Source organism: Topomyia yanbarensis, chromosome 3, assembly GCF_030247195.1.
Source record: "Topomyia yanbarensis strain Yona2022 chromosome 3, ASM3024719v1, whole genome shotgun sequence".
In the NCBI taxonomy this organism is placed as follows: Eukaryota; Metazoa; Arthropoda; class Insecta; order Diptera; family Culicidae; genus Topomyia; species Topomyia yanbarensis.
The window spans coordinates 392,823,028-392,850,011 of record NC_080672.1 but is presented as its reverse complement, the minus strand read 5'-3'; the positions used below and the strand labels follow the sequence as shown (position 1 = coordinate 392,850,011).

The 26,984-nt window shown below is 41.8% G+C and overlaps 1 protein-coding gene across 2 annotated transcripts; it reads left to right on the top strand.

The window, feature by feature from the left end:
* Positions 1–33: 33 nt before the first annotated feature.
* Positions 34–26,984, top strand: LOC131688549 (ras-related protein Rac1-like). Of its 2 annotated transcripts, none has more exons than XM_058972862.1 (3): positions 34–255; positions 585–1,193; positions 26,792–26,984. In XM_058972862.1, exons 2-3 carry the CDS (start codon positions 635–637, stop codon positions 26,812–26,814), a joined length of 582 nt encoding a protein of 193 aa, XP_058828845.1. In that variant the 5' UTR covers positions 34–255; positions 585–634; the 3' UTR covers positions 26,815–26,984. The 2 variants fall into 2 exon arrangements, 1 of the variants encoding a protein (XP_058828845.1); XR_009305251.1 differs by lacking the exon at positions 26,792–26,984 and adding an exon at positions 25,258–26,323 and having other exon boundaries at positions 35–255; positions 585–1,656.

Sequence of the window (26,984 nt, the reverse complement as noted above, 5' to 3'; positions counted from 1 at the left end):
CAATACTGTTTGCATTTGTGTGCGGGCCCCTCTTCCATGCGTGTGTGGATTCGATTGATGTCACATCGCAGACTTTCAGCAGCAGTGGAGATTGAAGATTACATTGGTGGTTTATTATAAGCGAGTTTGATCATCGCATATAATTTTTCTCAAGGTTTTATCCTCCAATTTTATCCATCGCGAGGGAGTAATTGCCGTGGGAAGTAAATTTACTGTTTGTTAGCGAGTGCAACTTACTGGAAGCGGAATATTCGGGTAAGTTGAAAATCTGTATTTTTTCTCATCGCTAGTGACAAGTGCAAAAAGGCGAAAAAATGTTGGGAGCAGCAGCCCCTACGGAGAAAAGTTTCGCTTCGATTGATGATTCATCATCATCAACAAAAGAGCGATAAAATCATGAACAAATTTCATTGCATATAACCGAGGCTGCATTCCGGCTAGGGGTTGCTGTTCCGATTTTTTATAAAGAAATTTATTTTGTAAATTGCGAGTTGAAATTCGCCCTCCCACTGAGTTGGGGCTAGCATTGAGAATTGGTACACTGTAACGCACTTCGCTCAGTTTTGTTCTCGTTGTTGTTTCAGATTCAGTCAATTGGTTCTGGGTGTTGTCGCAGGAAAATTGAGCAGCAAACATGCAGGCCATCAAGTGTGTCGTAGTCGGTGATGGTGCGGTCGGTAAAACCTGTCTCTTGATCAGCTACACCACCAATGCATTCCCCGGTGAATATATTCCGACCGTATTCGATAATTACTCCGCCAATGTGATGGTCGATGGAAAACCTATCAACCTAGGCCTGTGGGATACGGCTGGACAAGAAGATTACGATCGGCTGCGGCCACTGTCCTATCCCCAGACGGACGTATTTCTTATATGCTTCTCGCTGGTTAATCCGGCATCCTTTGAGAACGTGCGGGCCAAATGGTATCCGGAAGTACGCCATCACTGTCCGAACATTCCGATAATTCTGGTCGGAACGAAGCTTGATTTGCGGGACGACAAAAACACCGTGGACAAGCTGCGTGACAAAAAGCTATCGCCCATCACCTATCCGCAGGGTTTAGCCATGGCCAAAGAGATCGGTGCGGTCAAATATTTGGAATGCTCGGCGCTCACCCAGAAGGGTCTCAAAACCGTGTTCGACGAAGCGATTCGAGCCGTCCTCTGTCCCATCATACCGGTGAAAAACAAACGTAAATGTTCAATTCTGTAAGCATGTCCTCCCGGTTCCAAATGTCCCTACCACCAACCCCACAACCACATTTGCAAAAAACAACGCTAAGAACAAAAGTACATTAGTAGGCCGGGTGCCATTGTCCCCAGCAAAAACCAAAACACAACCATCGAGCATTAGAATCCCTCCTTTGTCCTTGTTCTCTCTCGTTGTGGTATTGAAAGCGACGTTTTCTTGCATTTTACATATAAAAAAAAAGTAACCGCCGTTGAGCGAAACATTGTAACTGCTATTGTGCAGCAAATGGTTGTTAGTATTTTTTGGCAGAGAAGAAAAGGTTTAAGCAGAAAAGTGTCGAATAATGTCATGGAAGCAGTAGGAGGTTTAAATCGAATATCGAAGCTGGATGCCGTCAAGCAACTTTAACGAAAACACAGAGGGAGAGACACAGGAACCGGAAACGAGGCTGATCAATTGAGCAGGTAAACTTTTTTTTCTTTCTAATGAGAAAACTAATCATATAAATTAAATACAAACAGTTATGCACTATCGCGGTGTGGTTAGACCTTCGCCGATTAGTATTCGCGGAATAGAATTTCATTTATTCGGCGCGTTATCTAATCGCCAGTTAAGTACTTAACAAATGATAAATCACTATACGCGGCATGCATTGCGCCACTTTCTCTCACATTGCATTGGTTGGGTTTGGTGTTTGCATGAACACAGTAATTGTTGAGAGGTCCCGAAGCGAGTTCGTTGAATATGTAACGTTGCATAGTTGGGTTGCTCAAGCGTGATCGAGGAGGTGGTTTTGCAATTTTTCGGCGGAATAATTAGCCCTGTTTCCGTGGCATTGTAGTGCATAGACTGTTGTTGCTATGGCACAAAACAAAATATTTAGGGAAGTTCAAAGTGCATAGACTGTTAAGACAACTGAGCATAGAATGTTTCCAGAAATGAGTATGGCTTGATTTGTGCTATCTTTCACGATATTATTATTTTTCAACCGTTAAACGCATGATTTTTATTTTTTCTTGGTGTTCATTTTCCGCGATCTTCAAGCAAAATTTCAACGCAGGACTACGTATTTGTTTTTGAAAAGGGGGTAAGCAGGTGCCTCGTTGCCTCAAAGATCACGAACTGCGCTTGGGTGTCGGCAGCAACCTTCAACTAGAGGGCTTCTCTGACGCAGACTGGTCTGGTAAACTCGACTACAGAAAGCAAGCAAGAAGCCGACGTGCGTGCCTCCTTCTTACTGAAGCGGAGTACATGCTTACAAGTGGCTGCGACTATTGGTAAACGACTCGGGCGAGACTAATCCCCCCCTCTGCTAAATCACATCCGACATTTTTGAGCTACTTACATGACTTTATTATTCCTCAACTGTTTGATCTCCTCCTGACTTTCAGGTAGATCCGGTGCTGGAAGTTTTGCGCTACTCTCGTCTACTGCTTTGCCATTTAGATGTACGCATTAGAACTGCTTCCACTTATCAATCACCTCGCACTCGTTCGTGAGAAGATTGCCATTAGTGTCATTCCGTGTGACACTATCGCGGTACAGCTGCTCCGTCGCTGGTATCCCAATTTTCATGTATGTGCTTTTTTGTCGGAATACCGAGTTTTATCAATTCCGCGCTTTCTGTATCGCACCTCGAAGAACAATGTCACAAGAGCATGCTCGCTCTTGTTGCATTGTTCTCCTCAATAAACTGCTGGCTCTCGCCGTCAAACCAGTCATTTCTTCGATTCGGAGCTCTTGCACCTAGTACGGCCTTGGTAGTGCTACCTATGGTAATTCGTATGTTGCTCCAGGTATCCGTTGGTAGCACTGTTTCTAGCTGCTGCGCGGATTCCTTAGCAACACGATCTTCTCATAGCTGCTCGATGTTGGGCATCGGTATCCGTTCTCAACGAATGTCGTACACCGTCGTCAGTTTTGAGCGTATGCAGCCCGCTACCAGAAAGTGGTCCGAATCTATGTGTGTACTGCGGTAGGTTCGAACATTTGTGATGTCGGAGAAGAATTTTCCGTTGATTAGACGGCAGTCGACTTGGTTCTTAGTTCTTAGTTCTTAGGACTACCATTCCTCGGCAAAAATGTAGTTGATGAAACGGCCTTTTATCCGCATTATGAACCTGATTCCCAACTCATGTGGTAGAATTTAGCCGCTCGATGTCCACTGGTCCACACCTTATATCCCGCCACGCAATGTTTCTGCAATGCTACGACTTTGAAATTACGAGTTTGCAGCTCGTCGCGCAGGATTCGGTTGAATCCGGGGAAGCCAGCCGATATGCAGTTCCATGTTCCAAATTTCCAATCATGGTCTTTCTTCGGCTTTACCGATTATTCCGATCAGTACTTTCATCTTGATTATTCGTAACGTGTTGCTTTTTGGGCGGATTGTTTGGCCTGCACCAATCTCCTGTCTCGTGTATAGGGTTTCTTTGTTGTTCGCCACTCTGCATAGCTAAGCGTCTATGCTCATTCGCATTCCCCTACTACTGTAGGAGGCGTTTTTGTGAGTATAGACCTGGCTCAGCCCTAAAACACAAGTGCTCAAAGTGCTTTCGCCTTTATGGCCAACTGATTACAAAGAAGAGAATATTACTTTTAGTATTTCAATTTCGCACACGGTGCGAAAGAAAAGGTCCAATACCGAACATTTGGCTTGTCGCATCTAGTACAAACCTAAGAAATTATCCGAAAGACGAAATAAAAGCACCGGAAATATTGCTATCGCTTGCCCATGCACAAGCCCTAAACAAAGCAAAGTGCTACCCGCAGATCATTGATTAGTTTGTGATAAATCTTTCGTCCACATTACCATCACAAACTGACCTGCTTGAATTTGCCTAACAAGGGACTAAATTTTGCAGTTCCTTGCTCGTGTAATTCAGTCTTACGTCATGATCTCGAGCAATGTCTTTCGAATGGAACCACCAGTAAACATGAGGAGCAACGGTCAAACACCGATGTTTGTAATATGATTCACGAACTGAAAGTTCGGGACGTACTCTCGTAGATCTCCTCAACGTGACGATAGGGAAGGCAAACGTTGTCGGTCAAAAAGTCGCCCGTTCGTTGTGGAAAGAAAAATTCGAACGGAGATGCCGCGTCCCTAACCCGAAAGATTCTTCAAGACTTGGCGAAGCAACTGAAGTAGTTTGAGGCAAGACGAGGGGAAATTATGGTGTCGTTTGATGTGGCTGCACTATTCCCAAACGGTCCCAGTGGTTGACGTCTTAGATAGTCTTCAATGACATCTTGAACGGAATCACGCACCGCCCTACCAGGCTGAAGCTTGCCTTTCTCTGGCAAAGTCTTGTGTTAACCAGAACTTATTCATTCAAACTTTCACCTCTTTTAGCAGACGTCTTCATGAGTGACTTAGAGGTATCTTAAGAGAAAGAAACGCTCTTCCCTCGAATTTATCATTTTCTTTACCATTGTAGTTTTTTAGGTTATGCAGTTCTTTGGAGCAGTGAGGATATTGATCAGAGAAAGAAATTATTCCATAAATTTTTGATTTTATGTTTATAGTAATATGTCTCAATAATTTAGAGTAACACAATCGGCGATCTTTGAACGTGCTTAGTATTTCAATAAAAAAAACCTGGCAGCACTGCAGCTAAAAGTCGCGTGTATTTTTTTCGCTCCGGTTTTCGGGCACTTTTCCGGTGGAAAACCGTCGGTTCCACCTAGTTTTCGTACCTTCTCGATAAGAAAATCGTCCGCGCCCGCTTTTTTCAAATTTTTGAGCAAAGTTTCCGGTCGGTCGCGAAGTTCTAACGTTTTTCTTCAATTGTTACACATAACCTCTTTTCGGATACAGGCAAAGCGCTAGCCGAACTGTAAAATTTTTGGAATACGTCGGGCATAGTAACTTTATCATAACATGGCCAAGGACATTTGTTCTGCCTGTGGACAAGAAAATCCACCAACGAGAAGATGTAAAACGGGGAAAAAGAAATCAGCAATTCGATGGGTGTGCTGTGATAACTGCAGCGAATGGTTTCACGCAACCTGCGTTCGGATCGGAGCCTTACTTCTAGCAAAGGCAGAACACTTCTGGTTCTTCCGCGAGAAGTGCGCCGTTAAAGGGTGCCTGATGTGGAAGCAATCTGCGGACATCCAAAACAGACGCACAGATTTGGGAGTTGACATCTCTTGTTCAAAAGCTGCAGATAGAGTTGGACACGCTCAGATCCCAACACAAGAAATCTATCGATCGTCTCCAGAACAAACTCAGCGAAGCTAAACAACAAGACGAAAAGCGCGCATCGCAACTTGCAGGCTCTAACACAAATTGAGGAAAAAATCGAAACCATCCAATCCGGATCTAAGCTGACAAACATCTGTTCACAGACCGTAAACGGATTTCGTATTTCAATTAACAAAGTTCCTTTTCACCAAGCGGAGAATGTATGGGAACTCGTGCCGAACTTTCTCAATTTCCTCGATGCTCCTGATACGATGTAGAAATAACAAAATGCTTTCGCCTCGACGGTAGAAAATCAAAGTGGACGGATCGACCGCTTACTCCTGCCATCATAGTGGTCTTCGACTTACTTCGAAAAACATAAAGCAGCGACTCTTTGTACACTGAAGCCCAGTTTTTCATTAGAGTACCGCTACACAGTGAACGAAGTCCTGTTCATTCAAGCCTTCAGGATCCGGAACCTCGCGCTTCGACTGAAAATTAAACACCAAATGTTGTAGCCCTGTGCGCGGGCAGGTCAGGAGTCTTGTTGATCAAATAAAAGACACTCGCGTACAGACTACATAAAATACTTTTAATAACGAAAGGTTAAAATAAAGAGCATGTGCTCAACGGACTGACTGATGACTGACTCGTTGATAAGTGGTTTCCGCTTATGACGGCATCTCGGAGTGACAGCAAGACTGTCACTAGAGAGCCTAGCGCAGAGAGTGGCGGATGGCAGGGCAGAGTTGCCATCCCTCCAGTTTAGTTGTCTCCAACATCTCCCCTCTTAATAAAGGTGGAACGGGTCAAACCACTGCGGCGCTCTTCGAACTCTCGAAGATCGGCGTGGTAGTGCTGCCACCGGATCTGCTTCAACTGCTGACTCAAATTCGGAAGATGTTGCATGTGATGACGAAGACAGTGGAGAAAGTGATGGACTAACCACCGATTCAGGCGGCTGATCACAACGAGGTGTCGACGATGCACATTGTGAGGTGGTTGGCTGCAGCGTCGATGATGACTGTGATGTTGTATCAGTTGGTAAGTTCGGCAGCTTCCACAAGTCCAACAGAATATCCAAAGGTAACTGAGCATATCTGGTTTGCTGTCCTACTGTGTTGGTGGTTGATCCGGTTACAGTTCGACTACGGAGTTGATTAATATGCGAACGTAGCATTCGGCGGTCCTCCACCCAGATGTTGTACATCACGTCACCAATTCTTTCGACGATCACACCTGGAGACCATTTCCAACTGTTTCTTGCATATACTTTGGCAAATACTGGATCATTCCGACTGAAAAATCTCAACTGGCTGTGCTGCTTCTCGATTGGCTTCGGTTCAGTCGCAGGGGGCGGCCGAAGTAGTTCGAGACAGGTTCGGATCTTGCGACCAAACAAAAGTTCAGATGGAGATTTGCCTTCAGGAGCCGAACGGTTAGGTGTGCTTCTATAAGCGAGCAAGAAGGTATCCAACGCATCAGTAATTGATCCTCTACCCTCTCGGATTTTCTTGACGGCCCTTTTGAAAGTGTCTACAAAACGCTCAGCTTGGCCGTTGGATTGTGGATGAAAGGGGGGTGTCGTGATGTGCTCGATACCGTTGATTGCGCAAAACTCAGCAAATTCCACGCTCGTAAATTGGGTACCGTTGTCGGACACTAGAGTCACTGGCATACCAAGTCGAGCAAAAAGGCCACACAGGATGCTGATTGTAGCTGTAGAGGTGATTCTTCTGGTTTGCACAATCTCTGGCCACTTGGAGTACGAATCCACTGCAATGAGGTAATATTCGCCTTCGATGGGACCGGCAAAATCTACGTGAACACGCTGCCATGGGCCGGATGTTTTCGGCCACGGTACAGGAGCAGCGCAAGGAGGGGACCTGGAAACGGATGCGCAATGCTGACACGCCTTTACATAACCAATTATATCATCATCTATGGAGGGCCAGTAGACGTAGCTTCTGGCGATTGCTTTCATCCGCTGCATGCCCGGATGTCCACGATGAAGCTGGTCCAAGCATCGTTTTCGATACTGCGATGGAATGACGAGTCGTTCAGCAAACAGAATACACCCATCAACCACAGTAAGTGACTCCTGCCTGGAGTGAAACCGCTTAAGCTCCGGATCGACGGTTTTTGATGAAGGCCAACCGTCTTGTATGTACCGGAAGACTTTGCGAAGCAGTGGATCAGCTTGGGTACTCTGTGCTACGACTCTGAAACTGAGAGGTAACATATTAACGGTATCTGCGGCTACTGACCTTACATCTTCTTCGAGGATAATGCTCGCAATGACGTAATCCTCCTCTGGCTTAACGTGTTGGTTGATTAGACGAGACAACACGTCAGCGTTGCCAAATTTGTCGGTTGGCACGTATTCAATGTCAAAATCGTACAATAGCAGATTGAGGGCGAAACGTTGTAACAGGTTTGCCGTATACATCGGTATACCCTTCTTAGAACCAAAAATTCGAAGCAGAGGAGCGTGGTCGGTTTGTAGGCGGAATTTCCTACCGAAAATCATTTTGTGGAACTTGGTGACTGCAAAGATGATTGCTAAACCTTCGCGATCGGGCTGGCTGTAGTTTTGTTCCGCTTTCGTGAGCGCTCTGGAAGCATGCTGAACAACCTTGATGGACCCATCGGGGAATTTGTGACTGATGGTTGCTCCGAGGCCAACGGATGATGCGTCAGCCGATACTATAATCTCCTGCTTCGGATCGTAGTGTGTCAGCAGAAGTCCCGAGGAGAGAATCTGCTTGAATCGCTCGAACGCTTGCTGGCACTCCGAATTCCAGACGAACTTTGTCTCCGACTTCAGCAAGTTGTCGATCGGATAGCGCAACTGTCGCATGTTGGGCACAAACTTGCCGTAATAATTGATCGCCCCAAGGAAAGAGCGAACACCTGAAATGTCAGTGGGAGGAGGTAGCTTGGCTATTGCCTCAACTTTTACTGGATCAGGTTGCAATCCACGTCGGTCGAATAGATGGCCCAAATAGCGTATCTGTTGCTTACTGAAGCTGCACTTTTCGGCTCTGATGGTAAAACCAAAATCCTGAATCCGCTGAAGAACTGCTTCCAAATTACGGTCGTGCTCCTCTTGTGTTTCACCGCCAACGATGACGTCGTCGAGATAACCAGAAGTGCCCTTAAGGCCGGCTAGCATGGTATCGATGAGCTGCTGAAAAGCACCAGGTGCTACCTTTACACCAGGTGGAAGGCGGTTGTAGTGGTAAAGACCACGGTGTGTGTTAATTGTCAGCAAATGACGGTACTGTTCGTCGATTTCCACCTGTAGAAAAGCGTCCGAAAGATCAATCTGGCTGAATATTTTGCAGTTAGCCAGCTTGACAAAGATGTCTTCCGGGAGTGGCAGTGGATACAGATGAGGCTGCAAAGCGGAGTTTAGACCTGTTGAATAGTCTCCGCAAATTCGGATGTTGCCATTTGCTTTGCGCACTACGACGATCGGCGCTGCCCATTCCGAATAGTCGACCAGTGTGATGATATTGAGTTTTTCTAACCTGTCCAATTCCTGGTCGACTGCGCTGTACATTGCATACGCCACCGGACGCTTGGCACAAAAAACAGGCTTGCACTGTTCTTTTACCTCAAATTCAACTTTGGTCCGGTTGCACAACCCGAGCTTTTCGCGGAACACTTTTGGGTAAGTAGCTTTGAGAGTTCCACTGGTGGACGGGGTACTAGTAACTTGGCAGCAAAAAGTATCCATTGGTATGGACCACAAATGAAAACTATCGACTAAATCAGATCCAAGCAGGTGTAGTGGTTTCTCGGTGACACGAATTATCTGCGTGCGTGTGTTTTCGCCGATAGTGATGTCACAGTTAAATTTACCATCAAGTGGCAAAATGTTTCCAGATGCTGCCTTGGCTTTTACTGTTGCTGGTGACAACCTTGGGCTGCCAATTTTCTTCCAGATCTGCTGGCTGATGACGGTAATATCGGAAGCCGTATCCAACTGAAGACGAACCTGTGTTCCATCAAGGGTAACGGAAACGAATCTCCTTCGCTTCTGCACGTTGCACACATTAACGACGACCATTTTGCTTGCCACCGAATGATTACCCTTTCTCGATGAACGTTGTGACTTTTTTGAACTGTTGCAGTAGCCTTCACGATGTCCAAACTGCTTACATTCAGAGCATTTGTGGTTTTTGAAGGTACAGTCCCGTACGTAGTGAAATGCACCGCAAAACCAACACGGTGTATCAGGTTTTTTCTTCGTGTCGTTTGCAGCAGGCTTCGAAGATGGCTGATCCCGTTTGTTGAACCGTTTATCAGAAGATCGCTGCTTAATGACATTCACTTGACCGAAACATGTGGCTGACTCGATCATAGCATTGTCATGTTTGAGGTTAAGAAGACGCTGGCATTCTTCCGCTAGCTGCTCCAACGTGACGCCATTGTTTTCCTCAATCCTGGAAAGCAGCCGTGTACGGGTTTCTGCATCGCTTTCTGCTTTCAATCCGCAAACGTATGTCAAGCATTTAAACTGCTCTTCCGATAGCTTTCCCAGCTCAAACTCAACGCAGGCTTTATTAACACGGCAAGCGAAAGCAATATGGTCTTCAGTCGGGTGCTTGGCGATTTGCAACGTTCTATACCGCCTGCTTATTACCGACTCTTTCGACCCAAATAAATTTTTCAGCTTCGCTACTGATTGGGCAAAGGTGTGTTCTTTCGGAAGTTTCGGTAGAATAAAGGAAACATACCTTTCATGTTCAACTGCGCCCAGCTTTCGCAGCAGTAACCTGACTTTCGCTTCGTCGTCCAAACGAGCGGCATCTTTCTCGAACAAATCTTCATACCTGCTGTACCAAGCCGCAAACGTGACGCTATTGTCAGCGTCGTAGCGAAATTCCTTCACGTTGCCTGCCAAAGAGTCAAGAATTTGCTCTGGGTTGGGTGGTACTTGTACGTGGATAGATGAAACTGCACTCCGGAAAAATGCTTGCTGCTGCTCGTCGTTTTGCTGCTGCCGCTGGAGAAACTGTGCCATTAGCTGCTGGTGCTGAAGCTGCTGTTGCTGCATCAGGTGCATGAACTGCACGATTAGCGGATCTGCTGCTGGTGGGACCTGCTCCCGGTCATTATCATGTGGAATTTGACCATTCTCCATGCTTCTTCTCCGTTTTTTACGCGGGGGTGACGGAATTTTGAGGTTACTTTTCGTGAATCGAAATTTCACCAAATATCCGCCAATATACTCGTCGCCACTGTTGTAGCCCTGTGCGCGGGCAGGTCAGGAGTCTTGTTGATCAAATAAAAGACACTCGCGTACAGACTACATAAAATACTTTTAATAACGAAAGGTTAAAATAAAGAGCATGTGCTCAACGGACTGACTGATGACTGACTCGTTGATAAGTGGTTTCCGCTTATGGCGGCATCTCGGAGTGACAGCAAGATTGTCACTAGAGAGCCTAGCGCAGAGAGTGGCGGATGGCAGGGCAGAGTTGCCATCCCTCCAGTTTAGTTGTCTCCAACACCAAATATCTGTGTACGTCGAAAATGATCACGTATCAATCAAACTTCCTGGACATATACGCTACACCCCCGTGAAAGACCTACACCATCTTCTCGCTTTGGTTGGACCCGAACCCGCTGGAAACGACTCTTCAGTATTTTTCGACGCCGAATCTTCGGGTTTCGCCTCCTCTGAATAATCAATCCCGCCACTATGCCGCTGACGTAACTATCCTAATATGACAAGCAACTATCTAAACAAACTGCGCATTGGACACTTAAATGTTCGAGGATTGGAACGCCACATAGAATCATACTGGATCAGACCACTTATCACTTCTTCGGACTATCAGAAACAAAATTGAAAGGATCATCTCCCGTAGAACCTATTCGCATTCCCAGATACAACTTTGTCCGACACTCGCTTCCATCTAAACGCGGACGCGATGCAAAAACCTGCGGAGGCGTTGGACTGTATATTTGGAAAGGAATCAAAGCTACGACCATCCTGAAATCTGCATTTGATCCCAACCTTCCTATCGTCAATCGTGTTGAGTATCTGGCAGTACGGCGAAACTTAATGATCTGAGCATCTGCATAGTTGTGCTCTACAACCCAATAGCCAGCAATCAACAATTTGCTCAATGCTACGAACGCCTGCTTGACCTGCAAGACTTCACAACTGACCGTCTGTTTATCGTCGGTGATTTCAACATCAATGTGGCAGCAACACAGCAGAGTTCAAACTTGACGGCTCTCAATTAAATCCATCAGGCTTTTGACTAAGCAGTGCTCCCCACATCAGCAACTCGAACTACTGAACGCAGCGCAACGACCATAGATCTAATGATCACAAACGCCCCTGATACAATCACGACCTGTCGAACTTCTTATGCCAGCATAATCTCCGACCACTAAGCGATCTATCTGATCTCGAACCTGAGAGTCCCCAAACCTGAACCACAAAATGTCAAAATACGCAATCTACGCCGCATCAATCCTATACGGCTTCAGGCTGATTTCGTCAGTAGAGACAGAACGGACTTTTAGCACTGTAGTAACGTAGATGCAAAGACTGAAATGTTAACCACAGAACTGCGAACACTCCTCGACAGTCATGCACCGGAAATAACTATAACTGTTCGAGATAAGCGCACACCGTGGATCACAAGCGAGGTAGAGTAAGCCATCAAAACCAGAGATCTCGCCTACGCACTCTATGCTCGAAATCCCAACAGGCTAAAGGGCGATCCACAGTGGAACGACTATCAACAGAAACGCAGCAGAGCAGCTACCCTCATTTCGTCGGCTAAAAGGAGATATGGACAACGGTACTTCCGTCCTGATCTACCCGCACAGCAGTTGTGGAACAACCTTCGTAGGGAGGGAATTCACAATAAAAGCAAAACCAACATCAACTGTGATCTGAACGTCGGCGAACTCAATAGGTTTTTTGCCGAAGGACATCGCCAACTTGTTAACAACAGAGCCCAACCGACACAAACCATACAGAACACCACCCATCCAAATTCAGCCGCCGAGCCTAACAACGTACAGTTCCATTTTTGTGACGTGGACCCAAGTGAAGTTAATCGGCATATGCATGAAATAGAATCCAACACTGTAGGCAGCGATGGAATTCCCATATCATTCCTGAAACTGCTCTCTCCTTTCTTATTGCCAGTGCTAGTAGAGCTCTTTTATAAAATCGCTACTCAAGTTTTCCACAACAGCTGGAAGAAGGCTATTGTACATCCGATCCCCAAGAACTCACATCCAACGGAGCCGAAATATTTCAGACCAATTAGTGTACTACCAGCGACGCCTAAAATTTTGGAAAAAATACTCCTTGCTCAAATTACCGAACACCTCAACTCTTCAGAACCGCCCATGTTGGCTGACATAGTACAACCACTGCCCTCGCCAAAGTGACACATGACATCCTAACTGGGCTCGATGGTCATATGTGTACGGTTATGATCTTGGTGGATTTCTCACTAGCTTTCAATTCGGTGATACATCCTGTACTTCATACCAAGCTGCGCAGTGAATTTAAGTTTTCGGAAGGCGCATGCAACCTAGTAAAATCTTTCCTTAGTGATCGGAGCCAGATGGTGAAAATAGGTGACAATCTTTCCAGCGAACTAACTCTTCATGACGGAACCCCGCAAGGCTCGTGCATCGGCTCCCTGCTTTTCAGCCTTTACGTGAACAGTCTCCCTGCTGTCCTTCGATGTCAATATCAGCTTTACGCAGATGATCTGCAAATCTACACTACTGGTCGCACTGAGGATATTCATCTACTCATTCAGGCAATCAACAGGGATCTCCTAGCGATTGAACAGTGGGCAGTAGAGAAGAACTATCTCCCAATTCGGACATAGTGTTTTGTGGCGAAGCGATTCAACTTTCGGAAGCGGTAACTAACCCTGGCCTACAATTTTAAACCAAACTTAACTGGACAAAACAAGTAAACGCCGTCACTACAAAAATTTTCAACACTGTGCGTGTTTTTCGACGCTTCTCACCAGTTCTTGCTGTGGAAACGAGAAGAAAATTGATCCAAGCAGTAGTGATGCCGTAGGTAAGGACCTACGGTGATGTTATTTTTTACCCTGGAATATCGACTGCGCAAAAAAATCAGCTGCATCGCTATTTTAACCCTTTCATGACCAACTTTTTTCTAGTGCATGTAGGGTTTCATAACTATTTTTTCTTGAAAACGATGGGATCAAGAAACTCGAACAACCTTTTTTCACAAAGGTAGGTGCTTTCCTTGCAGTGCTAGAAGCTGCTCAATTTTTACCTTCCAATGCTCATTACAATTCTCCTAGAGTATTTACAATAGTCCAACTGCGTGGAAAACGCAGCCAAAAATAGTCTAAATTGATAAGTTTTATCATGTTTACTAATATTGCTACATAAGACTATCAGCACCGGTGCGTAAGCAAATGCGTGTGTATTTTGATTACGCTAAACGATAATATTTTATTTAGACACCCGTTTTCGCACCGGTCGTTGGTAAATAGGTTGCCAAAATAATAATCTGTTTTTACACCGGTAGTTGTTATTATAGTTACGTTACACTTTTTTGCTATCATGCAATAAAATAATCGTTTTTTCAATGATATGGACTTTATTCAGTAAAAAAATATTGCTAGAAAGAAAATACATTTATTTATTGAATTTAATAAAACCATTTCAGTAACAAACATCGTTCTCTTTTCTAAAAATATTTTATTGCTATGATTGTAAAATTATTCAAACTGGAAATGTTTATTGAGATTAAAAGTTAATTATTGTTTCAATGAAAAAAATGTTCATGCCATCAATTTTGCCGTTTGGAGCAATAAAAATTGTATTATTGAATTGAATAAGGCATTTTTTTGTTCAAATACGCTAAAATTCTCTATGTAATAAAAATTCTAAGAAATGTTATGGGTTTGGAACGGACAATGAATTCTAATAACTAATGTTTACCCAGAAGTTATTGTCTAAAGCACATACTACGACCGCTCTGAATCAGGAGTGTAATGAAAAGGATCTCATGCTAGATATTACAAACAAACTTGCGGAGAAGGAACCTTTACGACCATTCAACGATTGTTTTGCAGAAACAGTTTATACGAACGATCAGTTTCGAATACGCTTTCGTTTTTATGTATTTCGAAGCCTTTGAAGAGGAGCTAATACTATATTGAAAAGCCAGAGAAAGTTGGGTTTTACCAAATTATACGGAAGCCATCTGACGTACGTCCTTCAGACGCTGCAGTCAAATATATTCGGATGGGAGAAAAGTTGCGCGTTAATGTATGTGAGAATACTGCCATACCCCAGGTAATAGACGTTTACACTGATTTTTACATAAATTTTGTAGCCCAAATGTCCATCAGCTGTGGTCATATTGTAGACAGCATAGCCGGGTAAACATATCTGGGTTTTAAGTATATTCAAAGGCAATTTTGAATCGCAGACTAGTGGGCTTTTTCATGAATACTTGGTACGCTGGACTGTAACCATTCGACTTGAAAACATTACTGTACAACTTGGGCAGAACAGTATACAGTAAAACAAAAATAATTAAGTGATAGTATTTTATGTGTGGCTTCAATAATAATATTAACTTGCGTAAAATGCGTTGTTTTCCTAGGTTGATACACGGAGCACGTTGTTATAGTAATCATATCTCATCTAACTAACCTAGAACTAGAATCAGGAATCAGTAGCGACTGGTTCAAATAGCACGTTCCCCATGTTGATCGGAGATTTGTGCTTAAAAGACAATTATCAAAATTCACGTTGAGAGGAAGTTCCAAAACAATATTCACCAAACACATCTAGTGCTCGGGAACAAAAGGAGTATCGTCAACTCTTTCGTAACAGCTGTGAATTGCGCTGAACCAACAATAGTATCTCCGGAATTTTCCCTCAATGTGGATTTTGACCCATACCAAAAGTAATTTTTCTTTTGCTATTAATAAATGACATACAATTCAGATTGTATGTGTAAAACATATAACTATCATTTTTAAGCAAACAACAATTAGTGTCTGTGGTACACTCAGAATTTTATTTATGCATCGATAGCATACTTTTCTATCTGCCTCTCGTTTCTTCTGCAGTAAATTTTATGCATTGGACATATTCGGTCTATCCACTCATTGAATGCTTACTAGAAGTATATGCATGAAAATGCATAAAAATCACAGCAGAAGAAAAGAAACGGGAATAGAAAGTAAGCTAACTATGCATATTTTTGTTTTTCAGTGTATTATAGAGTCCCGTACAGAGGAATGCGCAACGCTGCCTAAAATGATGCCATCTTCTTTGTTTCTGGCACCCATAATTTTTGCTGTAACTTTCAGTGACTTCAACCGAGTTACACAATAAATTAATATGGAGTGAATTGAAAACCCACTGTTTCGTGGCTTATAGCACTTTATTCTTGATACTATTCCATGTAATTTATTTTACATTATTACAAAAAAAGCATAATAAACTGAATACAGTGTCTTGTTTCGACGATTGAAGTATTTCGCCATGATATTAACTAACTTATACATTTCTTGCATGTTCTCCGAAAGATGAATATTTGTTTACTTTGCACGATAGGTAGGCATCTGACTGTTCGATAGGTAGATTTGGGTTCACTCTGTGCGAGCCTTTATAACATAAACAAGGCCTTTGGCAACAAGTAGCCGCTAGCCGGCGCTACTATCGGCCAATAGGCTTCCAGTAATCGATATATGAACCTTGGGTGCACCTATGGGTAAAGTAAAGTTCAATCGGAAATTCTGGTTGGTTCTAATATGTATTCGTAATTCGTATTCCGGCTGATTTCCCGAAAAAGCTTAACTGTGTAGTACTTCGGCGCCAATAACACAACTAATTCTAATTACAATCGGTTGTATCGCTGGAGCTGAAATACTAACTACATTTATTTATTTATTTATCGCACGCATCAACAGGCCGCACTCGGCCCCAATGATGGAAACTTAAATTAATTACATTTAAAAAACTGCAGGAATCGCTTTCTTAAAGTTATCCGAGACAAATGAAAGTCGAACAGGTGCGACACACGATTGAAGAGGCGTTGTAGTCCCGTGATAGCGGCATTAGCTGTTTGAATAGTTCGTCGAAACGGCACTCTCAGAAGAACGTTTCCGCGTAACGTTCTGGACCTTGCTTGGATGTTGACTCGCTCTAATAAATCTGGAGAATCGATGCGTCCTGACAGAAGATCAGAGATGAATAAGGCTCTTGCAGTTTCTCTACGGCGCTGAAGGGTATCGAGCTGGATGAGTTGACACCGACTCTCGTAGCTTGGTAGACGAAAAGGATCGCGCCAAGGCAGGCGTCGAAGAGCATACCGTATAAATTTTCGTTGAACGCCTTCAATTCGATCGCTGCTGTTCATGTAATTCGGGTTCCAGACTGACGAACAATACTCCAGCGTGGAGCGCACTAAAGAGCAGTAGAGGCTTTTGAGACAATAAATGTCTGTGAAGGATTTAGCCGTACGGAAGATGAAGCCCAGGCTTCGCGATGCTTTACCAATAACATACGACTACAACTACATCTACTTCAAGAAATAAATATTAAGTGCGTACCCTGGTGCAAATTGGTACACACGAATTTGTGGCAAGTTAATACAGATATATATATATATATATATATATATATATATATATATATATATATATATATATATATATATATATATATATATATATATATATATATATATATATATATATATATATATATATATATATATATATATATATATATATATATATATATATATATATATATATATATATATATATATATATATATATATATATATATATATATATATATATATATATATATATATATATATATATATATATATATATATATATATATATATATATATATATATATATATATATATATATATATATATATATATATATATATATATATATATATATATATATATATATATATATATATATATATATATATATATATATGTATATATATATATATATTAACTGAATTCAACATTTTGTCGTCGATACGGTAATTCCAAAGATGGAATCAAATAATGAGTTATTGCTCAAAAATTATAAATTTGATTCCAATTTATCAGTATGGCAAATGACATAACACGGAATCTTGCTTTCAAACAACGGTCCTGCGGGGTAGTGCCAAATTTCGCTGCTTACCAAATTGGTCATCAAATCCTCATCCATGTATCCACAGTTCGCATAAAATTGTCGGAGTAAGTCAAAAACTATTGCAACGAAGTAACAAAAGTGGCTATCCTAGAATTATAGGACATTTCCACATTGTTCGACGCGGAATACTTCTAGTAAATTTATAATAAACGTCTTGAAACAAGCAATTTCATTGTCCAACAATAAATTATAAAGTTAATTAACATTTCGTGTTACTGTTTCTAAGAACAATATTAGAAATGTTAAAATGTATTAAAAATATCATTTTTATAAGTTAAGTACAACCACCCAACCCCGTCTACTCCCGCCCTCCCTTTATTTACAGACTAAGTGAATTGAATTCCAAGTGCATTCACGTTCAGGCATTTCACTATACTGCCTATGATCGCAAGTCAGTCCCATGAAGATAGGAAATCCCATAGAAAACGGGGCAAATAAGCGATCTTGGGTAGTATACAGTCGTGATTCGCTGGTTGGACACTTTTTAACTGGACCGCTTTTTAGTTGGACCTCCGCTAGTTGGACCATTGTCCAACTAAAAAGCATCTGAACGTCAAAATCTCGTGCCAAATTTACTTTGACAATCAATCTGACAATATTTAGAGATAAGAACAGATGCATTTACAATGCCAACATCTCTTTTGGAGAGTTTTTGACATTTGTCAGTCGGTCCAACTAGCGAATCAAATTCGTTAGTTGGACAAGGCTGTGGCCCAACCAGCGAATCACGACTGTACAAACAAATACTGTTCAATGTATCAAACGACAAAATAATTGGTGTAAATCGAGGTTTGAAAGTATATTTTCATTAAAGTTACAATAAACTTTTAATTTCAATAATTGTTTAATTTCTGTAAACTAATGTTAATGAATTCAATCAAATAATTTATTGTCTCACAACCGATAGTTTTATTTATTGAGCTCAATCCATAATTTTATTTAAAATAAAAATCTTTCACGAGTCGAATCAAAATTCACGCAGAACACTTCTGCATAACATTTATCGCGAGATCCTATTTTTTACATTTTCCTTTGTTTTGCCTCCTTTCTGCGAATAGCAACGTTGGCGTCGGTTTGAAGAAGTTACCAAATATAGAGACTCGCTGTAAACCGAAACGATGTTTTCATTTCCCAACCTGTTTACCAACTGCCGGTGCGGTGTCGTGTTATGATGACGGTTAGTAAATTGCTTATACCCACGCCCGGTGCTGATAGTCTAACAAAGTTATATGAAAAATCCGTTTTCTGTCGCAAACGTAAACGGTCCCTGGCAGCACTGCTCCATCGGAGTTGAATCAGACTAATTGCAATAACTTCAGCTCTAGAGCTGATCCTTATAACTGTTAGTACTCAAATGAAAGCCAATAGTCACATTTATTAGGCTTACTTGTTTTTGTGAGCAAATCTTGCCTCAATCAAGAGTTATAGCTGTTGAAAAACGTTGTTGTCCACAAACAACATGGGCATGAATGGGTTAAAGCGGCCATCCGTTTCGTCCACGGATTACGATGCAGAGACTCCACGCAAATCCTCAGAAATACAATTATGGGATGCAACCTCCATCAATACTTCCATCTGCGAGTCTGTTGTTTCATGTGGCAGGGCTACCACGGACAGCTCCCCGAATATCTACAACAGCATCTGCAGCGAGGAAGAATGGAGCGAGCCAAAACCTTCGTAATTCCACAGCATGCATCGAATACTAGGAGAAGCGTGCTGATAGAAGGTGCTTCTCTGTGGAATCGTCTGCCGATTGCAGTTAAATCGATGCCTTCAGCAACAAGCTTCAAGAAAGCAGTTAAACAAAAAGATTTATTGTATAGATTTTGCGGGCTATTTTTGGCAAATTAAAGAAGAAACGAATGCAAAGAAATTGAAAGACGGATAGATATTCTAGAGCGAATCAGTTATAAGCTTAGAACGGAAAACTAGGCAGGCTCATATGGACATGATCGAATAGAAATGTGAAGAATCCTTTGCCTTCTGCTAAGTAGTAGTTCGGCTTTGCATCAATGTCTACCGCATAGTCGTTTGTATAGCATAACTCATCATCATGTTTTACCGCCGGCGTCAACGGACCAGCCAGTAGGTGCTTTCAGCGATTTCGGGTGGAGCGTAGCATCCGGTTCACTAACGTCCCAACGACCCACTGATACTTGTACAACGCGGTCTACTCGGTCTAATCCCCGGAGGTGGATCTAGCCTAATCACGAGTTACCCGGTAGGGTGACGAGATCGGTACGGCGATTCCGGTGAAGCCTGACGTCCGGTTCACTGGCGCCCAGACGACCCAAAACCCGGTACTACGTCGCGTACTACTCAACTGGTCCTCGGCGGTGGACCTAGTCTACACCGTTGGAGAGTTCCCCGGCGGCGGAATTTATTTCGAAACCCGATTTCTAGCCAATGGCGCTACTTTGTTGGTTCCTTCTACGATATTGCTCTTTGAGGCCGCCTTCTGGCTCTGAGACAAGCAGCACGTAGCGTACTAAACATATCGTTCCGCCAGTAAGCTGGCCGCCGTTTGTTGTATGGTTCCAGGTCTTGCGGCATTGCACAGTGGGAAAAAAGTACCAAAAACGCGACTTTACTTATTAGCTCAATAATAGGCTATGTGAGGTTTTCTAAAATGTATGTTGTTTATGTAAAAATGTCTGTGGAATCGATTGAAGCTATTTAGAATGCCCGGTCGATACGCTATCTAGCTCATTTTACCCCAAATCTCCCTTTTGTTTGAGTTTATTTTCAAGGTTGACCTTATATCTCGGGAAAAAAACCTAATCTGTCTTACCAAAGCAAGCATTTATTATGTAAAAAAGTCCAAGGAATCAATTGTCCCTAGTGAAAATGATTGCACAAAACGTGGGACGCGTTTTACCCCAATTCTTCCTAAAACTAAAGTTTGCAGTTGAACTTGGCTCTACATTTTGAAAAGTGGTTCAATAGTCCAAGCAATCGAATACAAATAGTTAGATGGACCACACATAACGTGTGAATCCGTTTTACCCTAATTCTTCCCATAACTGAAATTTCCAATTAAACATGGCCTTACATCTTGAATTGTGGCTGAATGCTGTTGATCACAAGTTGTATTTTTCTATATGCTAACGTCTATTCAATTGATTGCGGATAGTCAAAATAACCGTACTAAGCACGTGAACCCGTTTTACCCCAATTCTTTCAATGACTCAATTTCGTAGTTAAACCTGGCTCTACGTTTCAGAAGCGGCTACACCCAGCTGAACAAGACTAGTGTTTCTTATGTAAAAAGCCAAGGAATCTATTGCCGAGCGCAAAATAACCACGTGAAACATGTTAGCCCGTTTTACCCCAATTCTTCGTATAACTCAAGTTCGTAGTTAAACTTGGCTCTACATCTCCGAAAGCGATTGATTACCGCTGATCAAAAGTATTACTTCCTATGTAAAATAGTCAAAGGAATCGAATGCAAATAGTTAGAATAACCACACAATACGTGTGGATCCGTTTTACCCCAATTTTTCATATAACTAAAGTTTGTAATTAAACCTGGCCCTACGGACCAGAAAGAGACTACATCCAACTGATCAAAACTAGTGTTTCTTATGTAAAAAAGCCAAGGAATCGATTGCTGATAGACAAAATAACCACACGAAACATATGAGCCCGTTTTACCCCAATTCTTCGTATAACTCAAGTTAAACTTGGCTCTACATCTTAGAAAACGATAGATAACGGCTGATCAAAAGTATTACTTCCTATGTAAAATAGTCAAAGGAATCAAATGCGAATAGTTAGAATGACCACACAATACGTGTGGATCCGTTTTACCCCAATTCTTTGTATGACTCAAGTTCGTAATTAAATACGACTAAATACGACGACTGATTAAAAGTATTGCTTTTTATGTAAATAATCCAATGAATCAAATGTAAATGGATGGAATGAACGTACAATACATGCGAATCCGTTTTACCCCAATTCTTCCCATAAATCAGGTTTGTAGTTGAACATAGCCTTACATTTTGGAAAGTGGTTTTTTCTACATAATAAACACTACTTTCGATGAACCGCAGTCAGCCTATTTCCGAGATCTTTCCATGTTCAACGGAAAATTGCAGTTATGGGAAGAATTGGGGTAAAACGGATACAATCGTTTCGTGCGGTCATTCTAACTAATTGAAATCGATTCTATGGTCGTTTTTATATAATAAACACTACTTTTGATCAACCGCTGTCAGCCTTATGTAGATCCTTGTTTAACACCAAATTTGAATTTTGGGAAGAATTGGGGTAAAACGGGTCTGTATCCGTTTCTTGCGGTCATTCTATCTTTCTCAAATCGATTCCATGGACTTTTTTACTTAAGAAATGATCAACCGCATTTAGCCTCTTTCCGCGATACAAAAATACGTTTAATGGAAAACTGAAGTTTTGGGAAAAATTGGGGTAAAACGGGTTTACTCGTTTCGGGAGGTCATGGTTACTATCAGCAATCGATTCCCTGGACTTTTCTTCATAAGAAATACTACTTTTGATCAACCGCATTAAGCCTCTTTGCGAGATTAAGACATATACTTAACTATAGTCTTGACTTAAGGGAAGAATTGGGGTAAAACGGGTCAAAATGTTTCGTGCGGCCATTCTAGCTATGTGCAATAGATTTCTAGCACTTTTTTACATAAGGAATGCTATTTTTGGTCAACCGCATTATGTTGTCTTCTAAGTTATGCAGTCATTTTCTGAAATATTCTTAAACACAAGAAGTATTTGGGGCAAAACGAGCATGATAGCGTTTCGTGCGGTCGTTCTAAATGCTTGCAATCGATTTTTGAGACCATTCTACATAAAAAAATACTTTTTGGTATACTTTAGTCAGCCTGTTCAAAAAAAGTCGCGTTTTGGGTTCATTTTTTCCCACTGTACATTGTGACGTCATAAGCCGCCACAATCCTTGTTCGGTCAGACACATCCACGTTCTCGATCTCGCTGTTCAGCCGAAGTGTCTCAACGAAGAGGTCCGTACTGCTGCAGGATTCCGTTGACCGATACGGTAGCGAATCGCCTGGTGGTCACTATGCGTGTACGTTTCGCATACTCTCCAATCGATGTTCGCCGTCAATGAAGGACTACAGAATGGGACGTCGAAAACAGATTCCTTCACGTCTCTTCGAAATGTGCTAACAGTACCTTCATCGCACAATCGTACGTCTAACTTCGCTAGAGCTTCCTGCAGCGTACACCCTCTTGTATTGGCTGCTCTACTGTCGCACTCCACAGCCCAAACGTTGAAGTCATCGACAAGGACTGCCGGCTTCCGACGGATCAACTGCTCGGTTGACTGTTCCAGCATTAGGCTGAACTACACTACTGTCCACCTTGGAGGAGCTTAACAGCTGCACACGAAGACGCCGTTGATTTTGGTGATCATGCAGCCTTCGTATGAGCCCATAACTTGTATCACAGCCGTTCCCGATCTATCCGCCACCCAGTTACCGTTAAACGACTCTGCGATCAAAGCGACATCGCACATAGTTTCTGTCGTAGACTACCACAACAGTTGCAGTGCGTTGTCACTGTGATTCAGATTTATCTGGTTTATCTCCATTACCGTTGGGCTGCAGTCGCCTTGTTGTTGGCAGGGCTGTTGGTCGTTTCTGTCCGCTGGAGTGCAAAGCAAGCACTTCGGCCTCTGCGTGTAGTTTTTCGCAAGATGGCCCGTCTTCCCCCGTGATTTCATCTAGGTGCTTGCACGCAATTACCATCTCCGTGTTTAAGACTTTTCCTTTTCACCCATTGATTTAGTGATAGTCTTCTGCAAGGTCGAGTTGCTAATCGGGGAATTCTTCAGCTTGAGGAGCATCTCACCTGTTTGGGTATGTCTAACTCTTCCCTCGTTTTCCCTCAAATCCTTCAGGTCTGGGTCATCTCTGACCTTCTTGAGCAGCGCTGTATGCGTCGTCACGTCATTGGCTTTGACGAGCACGGCTTCCTTTCTTCTAATGCTCCCCTTTTCGCTCCTCCTTTTTTGCTGTTTCTCGTGTTTCTTCTTCCGACCTTCAACGGTACTCCAGCTTTCTCCCTGTTGGGTGGCGTCCTTTCCTTCGGCAACAACAGCGTCTGCCTCTATGTCCCGCCTGGTCTTTCGTCTCCTGGCGAGGATCTTGCCCTCTTTGAAGTCATTGGAACTGGCGTGTTCTCCAATCAAATCATCTCCTTACCCTGTTTTGAACGGCCTAGGAAGATCGTAGCCTTATCCGACGCCAATGCTCGCTCAGCTACAACCGCCCTCTGCGTTGTCATGTCATACTCCTTGACGGCAGGCAGTGTCGCCTTTCGGATTCTGATGACCAGCTCCTTAATGTCCTTACTTTTGGCTTCTCGCTCTTTCTAAATAAATTCAGCTGCTGCTGGTGGTGGTGACCTAACCAAACCACCTCTGGCGAACGGATTTGCCGCGCCTGCTCCGTATGTGTTGTATGTCTGTATGTGTGTATGTGCGGGTATGTATGTATGTATGTGCACTAATGTCATGTAATTATCTCAGCAACGGCTGAACCGATCTTGACGAAACTAGTTTCAAACGAAAGGCCCAACAATTTATTCATTTGTTTTAGGTTATGTTTTTTATTTTTATTTTTGAGATATGAGTGATTTTGTCAAAACACGACATGTTCTAGACATATAACTTTCATACAAAGGTTGTCGAAATCCGTTCACGAACGGCGGAGATATTAATCATTTTATATTTTTACTTATCACTTGGTAATTTCCAGTAGTGTAAAATGAGACCGTTACATAAAGAGTATTACCTTACTAATATTTTAGAAGGAAAACTTAACCGATTTTGATTATCGCGGTATGAAAAATCATTTCGGAGTTCGATTACGAAAACATTTTGAAACATTGTTTTACTCAATAATGATTTAACTATTTCTCGAAAATCAATATGGGAGCTCACTTCAAAGATAAAGATTTACAAAGTCTAGGTGTTTGCCTCTTGTATTTGGTGTTGCGTTCAGCCGTTAGTTTGATGTTTGGTTGTGTGAATACATAGATCACCATGTAATTCACCTAGTAGTAAAATAATAGCTTTCTCATATAGTCCATAGTTCATATTATACCTATAGCATCATCGAAAGCAACCATATTTTTGCATCCAAAACATGTGAGCGAAGCAAATTGTGTAAGTCTGAAAAAGCAAAACTAAAAATTTTGTTTAAGATGTTTCCCTGTAAATAGTTTGTGCGTTTTATTCAGAGCTAGGATATGAAATCGGCTAACAGGAATAAGACATAAGCGGATTTAATTCGAATTTTGTTTAGTACAGATATTGATGACTCAAACTAGACAAACTAGGTGACACGACATTACACTCTTTGAGGCAAACATTTGGAAAATATTGTTACCTTTCTGAGAACCGGTGTTTATTTGGCAGGCAGTAGCGACTTCGTTCGTTTTTCCGTAAATTGTTTCACGATATTCACCGAGGCTTGTCAGCCCACTGACCAAAAAAAATAAAATAAATAAAAGTAAAAATAATGTTAAGATAGTTCAGAGTTTCACGGCCTCAGCGCATGGCTAGCAAGCAATGCTGACTAAAAGAAAATGTTACTCTTTGACTAAGTTTCATGTATTGATCTTTGTCGTTTGTTCTCTTTCTGTTACAGATTGGCCTCTTATAAATGGCACACTCAAACACCGAAACCACACAAATCAAAGTGAATGCAACTAGCTACTAGAGTTACTCTTTCTCTAATGTCATCGTCATTCTGCAACCGTTCTCTTTCCGTGCATTTGGAAGTGTTCGAGGTTTCATTAGAAATCGTACGCAAAAAGCATTGAGCAAGAACCACTTCTTGAATTTGTATTTGTTTCTGTTTTTTTTGTTCCTTAAGGACAAAAGTTAAAAATGTAGTAAAAATTACCGTTAAAGTAATTTTGAATATGGAGGTGAAAAGTGGAAAAATCAAAACTATCAATGATGCCGAAAACAAGGAAGAGACGCGATATATAACAATTGTTTTCTTTATGTGCTTTTGAAGTAAAAGAAGTATAGCTTTAGTTCTACTATTGTATAAACCGACTATAATTTTTCGAAGCGAAAAGTAAAACCATGAAGAGAAAACCGGTTGGTAGGAAAAATATATCAAGATAAAACAATGTTCTTATCTAATGTAAATCTAATGTTTTGTTTACAACTAATCCATTAATCAAAAACGCCGAAGGGGAAGTTTTGTGAGGAACTACAGAAACGTTAAGGGAGAAGAAGCGTAATTACATACACACAAACACACATAAAAATAGCATGTACGTTCACTGTAACAATGATTATTGATTGAATGTTGTAACTTGAGATTTTCCTTTTTGTTAATTGCTAACAAAACAATGTTCTACCACTTTTTAGAACTTTTTTCCCGAAGCGCGACAATGTAAACGAAGATAGAATATTGAAAGAAAGCAAACAAACGATCGCTTTTTTCTCTGATTTTGTGTTTTGCAAATAAAAGATAGTGGAAAAGTGAAAGGCTCTTCCAGCAACCAAACCCAATTTGGCTCTTAGATGTTTTAATGAAGTGAAAAATTGTAAGCCTATAAAATCTGTCGTATTAGTAACAAAAAAAAAGAAAAGATGGGAAAATTTATTGACATAACATTTTTAATGAGTATAAATAATACAATTATTATTGATTTATTAATAAGAAAAATAAAAGCTGGAGAAAATCCAAGGTGAAAGGTTTATTTGTCCATCCAAAAGAAACATACTCCCTCGATTGGCAGTTTTCCCAGCCCCATCCGGTAGGTCAACTTATTTCCTCACAATCCGTCCGTTCCTACCGTACGAATATATTTAGAAACATACGTTCATTTAATGTAGCGCTCAGGTGCACATCATATACATCCCACCCTCATATTTATGTGCGAAAAAGTAGAATCTAATTTTATACAGCTCCTACTAGATGTATTCATACCACACAACCAATAATTGGTTACCTCTAGATCATGCTTTACCTCGAATGTTATTCCATCTATTCATTGAAGGGTGTATTCGAAAAAAAATACAAAAAAACGAGTGACAGATTCTTGATTTCGAATACTCTCAACTCTTCATCTCGGCACTAGAAATGTAGAAGAGATCATCACCATCATTCCATTATGCAGTGTGCGTGTGTTTGTCTGACTCTCTGTTCTTTCTTTTTTCAGTATGGAGACTGTTTTCCTACTAAGAAAATCGTCGTCATCCAGCAGAAAATAACACCTTATGCACCTTCATTCTACAGGTTAATCACACCGCGTAATCGAATTCACTTCCCAGATATTGACATTACATACTAGACAATTGTGAACGCTGCACATTCCTAAAGTCAGTAAAGTAACTGAGTACTAATCAATGATA

Bases quoted from the DNA above. Each gene is read 5' to 3' on its own strand.
- LOC131688549 (XM_058972862.1), top strand. From the start codon at position 635: ATGCAGGCCATCAAGTGTGTCGTAGTCGGTGATGGTGCGGTCGGTAAA. The intron at 1,194-26,791 runs GTAAATGTTCAA...TTCTTTTTTCAG, and splicing joins CATACCGGTGAAAAACAAAC to TATGGAGACTGTTTTCCTAC.